Genomic DNA, 4,533 nt, shown 5'->3' with positions numbered 1-4,533 from the left:
GCTCTCTTACACACACACAATTTTAACAAAAACACTGAGTTTCCGGTGGGCTGCCGAAGTGGCCCTACCACCAGGCTTAGCAAGATTTTTGAGGGAAACCCTGGGTGATTATTGATGTAGGTAGGTAGGTAGGTAGGTAGGTAGATAGATAGATAGATAGATACAGTTGTGGTCAAAAGTTTACATACACTTGTAAAGAACCAAATTTTATGACTGTTTTTTGTGACAAACATGTATGTGTTCCGATCACTCTATCACAGAAAAATAAGAGTTGTAGAACTTATTGAAAACTCAAGACAGCCATAACATTATGTTTTTTTACAAGTGTATGTAAACTTTTGACCACAACTGTAGATAAAATGACAAAGTATGGGTGGGTGAATTGAGAATGGATGGAAGATATAGGATGAGTAAAAGATGGATGGATGGATCGTTGATGTAATATGCATGGATGGATGGATCATTGGTGGAATATGGATGGCTGGATCATTGGTGGAACATGGATGGATGGATGGATCATTGGTGGAATATGGATGGATGGATGGATGTTGGATCGTTGGTGGAATATGGATGCATGGATGGATGGATCATTGGTGGAAGATGGATGGATGGATCATTGGTGGAAGATAGGTGGATGGATCATTGGTGGAACATGGATGGATGTATCGTACATGTAAACCTATTAAAATGTCCCTGTTGATTTAGCATTACAAATATGTAAAATTAATCATGTTTGTTTCCTACCTTCAGAATTTTCACTGGTGGGCCTCACAGACCGGTATGACCAGTTTAAACTACACACACAACAAATAATTAAAGTGTTTGTTTATTTGTTGTATTCATGATCCCCTTTTTCTTTTCATCAAACATAGGATAAACACAAAGTCCCATGCAGACGCAGGAACCACAAAACATTAGAAAAGCAGAGACGTGTTCAACATGGAGAACTCTTGCACAAACTCCGGGAGGTCTTGAACATGCACTCCAAAACCTCCGTAGTCCACCTCCTCTCCAAGGTTAGTTCACATCTTGCTCACATTGTTGAACGTGACACAGCTCTTCCAAAGGGGGAGAGAAAATAAAACAAGCTTCAAATTTCAAGTTTTAAATTTTGAAATTCTTAAAAAACAATTAAATTTATTTTGGGCCAAAAAGAGACTTTTTCATACCATTCTCCAGTCTACTGTGAGTACTGTAAATAACCACCATAAAAAATGAAATAATGTATTTAAAGGGGTTTTTGTCCCCTGATATGTGCAGAACTGTTCTAATATATCTAATTTAAGCGTTTTTGCAAGTCGCAAATTATTTCAGTACATTTTCTTGAGTTTAAAATGTAAACTGTGTAAAAACTGTTTTTGGGATCAGTTGTTATAAAATGATTTTTCTTCTGCTGTGTTTCTAGGCTGTAGAAGAAGTTCAGAATATGACAGAGACGTCCAAACGTCTCAAAGAGGAGGAAGAGAAGTTGCTTCAGAATCAGCGTGCTTACGTGCGCAGGTTGTCCTTAGAGTCAGGTATGTGAGGTTTGTTGTTCTGGTTTTTCCTCAGGATTTGTTGTAGAGGTTTAGTTACCATTTAGTATTCAGTCTGTCTGGAAAACATTAGAGAAGTAATCATGAGAGTTTGATTACAAAGAGACAGAATTTTTGTTTTGGATTTATTGTGAGATGCAGCTGAACAAGTGTCTTTTTGCCTCTACTTGAACCGAAAACTCATCTGAATTTGACCATTTTAGGGAAGTCTGAAGTCCTGATCCAGAACAAGCTAAAGGAGATTTTTGAGCGACAGAAACAACGGGAGAAGAACTTGAAGTGGAAACCGGTCTTTTCCCACATGCTGGAGAGCAGAGCTGCTCTCCTTCAGGCCACGGCTCCCCAGCCGTCCAAACAGAGAACAGACAATTTAAATATGCTACTAACCATGCTTCATCCTACAAAATCCAAGGAACCTGCCGCAGATCCAGCATCTGGACAACACCCTCCTCCGTCTCAGGCGGCGGTCCTCCCATGTCCGACGSTCACCGTCCCACCGTCACAGCATGGTGAGCCTCCTTCGACTGAGAGTCAGGAAGCAGAACCAAAAGCGCCCTCAGAACAAGCTCAAACAAATGCATCCCAAACTGGACCCCAACCTGGATCTTCAGCACCCATGGTGTTGTCTCCACAGCTGCTCGCTTCTCTTCCTCTGATTCGCTCCAAAACTGGCAGACTCATCCTTCCTTCATCTCTGAAGCCAAGTAAGCTAACAGCATCTTGCTTGTTTAAATGTTATTTTAAAGCCCCGTCTCACGGTGTTGTCTTTTATTTTTATGTTCTCAGTTGGTCAAGGCTTCTATACCCTCATGATGATGGAACCCAAGCCGAAGGAAGAGCAGAGTGAGGCGGGCTCTTCATCAATCGTCCAGCCTTCTGACGGGGAATCGAACAAGAGCTTAGAGAAAAACACCCCTCCAATCGAGCAGCTTGTTTTGGAAAACAAAACTATCGTGGAAGACAAAGCTGGAACATCTGATTCTAATCCAAGGACCCCAGGAGATCTTACTCCACTGGCCGAACCGGACTCTAACCAACCAATCGCCCCGCCTTCGCTGGATGTCAAAGACTCAGACTTGGCTGTGACCCAGCCTCCAGCTGCTGTTCACCTGTGTTTTAATCCAGTGGATCCTCCTCCTCTTCCTCCTCCTCCTCCTCCTCCTCCTCAGAAGCCTGATCCCAGCCTTCCGGATGGTCGCCGTCGCAGGGGCAGGCCTTTGAAGAGAAAAGGTCGTGTTGCAGTCAAAACGAAAGTGAGCGGCGGTGGCAATCCTGGAAAAAGCCTTTCAGCGGAAACAGGAAATATGGAGGTACAGGACGATGTCAGTGAAGCAGACTGGTACCCTACAACAGCCAAACGAGGCAGAGGTAGACCTCCAAAAAAAGGTTCAGCTAATTCATCATCGAAACAGTCCACATCCGATGACGACGACAGCCCCATTCGATTTTCAATTGGCAGTTACAAAAGCCCCGATTCGACGCAGTTCGAAGGAGATGTGTACACGTCTCGACCGCTCACACGAGGCTCCCTAGGGAAGGACTTCCCCAGTGCCAAGAAACGCTCCTGGATAGACATGGAGAGGGAGCTGGAACCGGACCTGGACCTGGACCTGGAATATACCTAAACTCCACTAACACAGGTGGATGTGGCAGCTGCATGTCAAAAACTTAGTCTTCCCTTCATAACCGGAGAATTTTCTCTGTTTTTGTCTGCCGGTTTTTAGCGTCATTGTACGTTGGCTGTTTGAAAGCCAAAGGATCAGGAGAGCTCGTCTCTTCAGTGCTGCTCTTTTTTTACAATTGTTTTTTTTTTCTTTATAAAGAAAAAAGCAAACATACTGGACTTTTCTTTCATATGACAGAAGATTAAAAAAAGCATTAAATGACCTGTTGAATGTATGACTGAAGCCTGCTGGAGGTGTTAGTTTTCATGGTTTTCTAAAATATAGTTTTGTTTAAATCATTAGTTTTTTTATAAACATGTTTCTGACAGTCACTACTTGAAGCTGTTTGTGATTCCTTTTATGCAAAAAAAAAAAAAAAAAAAGAATCAGTGAGTGTGTAGAATTAAACCACTGCACGGCTCAAAGCTTCCTAGTTTTGATAAAAAAAATTTTTTTATGAACTTACAATGCTCATTCCATTGTTTTTTGTCTAAAACAGATCAAATTAACTAGTTGCACTTTAAACTATCCACTGAAGCTCCTACTGTTTTCTGTCTGTTTAGTAACATTACTTATATGTATTTTTGACCTAAAATATTGAAACAATAAAAAATAGTTACTCATGTTTTGTGTGCATAAAATAACCAGGATGGATTTTTTTTTATGTATACGTTAAAACAGCTTTTGTAGGTTAATTTTGAGACACTGGTTTATTGAGTCAAATTAATAAAATATCTTGTCTATAATAAAATAAAAAGGGTTTTGACATATTTACATTGCTAAGAAAAGCTACATTTTTTTTGTTTCACAAGAAAACTAGCAGATTTATTACCTACTGTGTAACTAATCTTTTCCCCAAGTTATCGGTGCAGAACGACAACACCTTTGAAGTTGAAATAAACAAGGACCACTTCAGTGTGTGCTCTTTCAACATTAGGGCAACACAAGTTCCTGCACTGATTGACAACATGTACAGCAAATATCTCAACTCACACAGGAAAACGCAAAACCTAAAGAACTCTGAAGATAGTGTAGTTGATCTTTAAACAACCAAAACCAAAGTTTTCCTCTGTTTTGACCCCATCAGTGGCAGGTAAAAAAGGTTTTGAACAGGTGTTTTGCTGTTATTTCTATAACGAATGATAAATTTGCACCACGAACACTTGTCTTGTTGAGTCTTGCTGCCTTAATACCAGCAGTTTGGGAATTGTTTTGTTGAAATAAGCAAAACGTGGATGTGCTCCAAAAACCAAATACCTAMCATCAGGGGTGTCACTAGGTTTTAAGGACAAGGGGGGCTTAACCCCAGGAGACGCACAGAATTTTTGTATATT

At 40.7% G+C, this 4,533-nt stretch overlaps 1 protein-coding gene across 1 annotated transcript in view; it reads left to right on the top strand.

Moving 5' to 3' along the window:
• Nucleotides 1–3,973, top strand: part of mgab (MAX dimerization protein MGA b) — a gene marked incomplete at its 5' end in the record, with an annotated part of 33,186 nt that extends 29,213 nt beyond the window's left edge. Inside the window, 5 exon segments of the mRNA XM_014009898.1 lie at nt 751–778; nt 873–1,016; nt 1,406–1,517; nt 1,739–2,239; nt 2,322–3,973. Coding sequence (XP_013865352.1) covers nt 751–778; nt 873–1,016; nt 1,406–1,517; nt 1,739–2,239; nt 2,322–3,160 — 1,624 coding nt within the window. The 3' untranslated portion in view covers nt 3,161–3,973.
• Between the last annotated feature and the right edge of the window lie 560 nt (nt 3,974–4,533).

The sequence above is a fragment of the Austrofundulus limnaeus genome, unplaced genomic scaffold, assembly GCF_001266775.1.
Source record: "Austrofundulus limnaeus strain Quisiro unplaced genomic scaffold, Austrofundulus_limnaeus-1.0 Scaffold63, whole genome shotgun sequence".
Classification (NCBI taxonomy): domain Eukaryota; kingdom Metazoa; phylum Chordata; class Actinopteri; order Cyprinodontiformes; family Rivulidae; genus Austrofundulus; species Austrofundulus limnaeus.
Note: the sequence above shows the minus strand (reverse complement) of the source record. Positions and strands in the feature narration are given on the sequence as shown.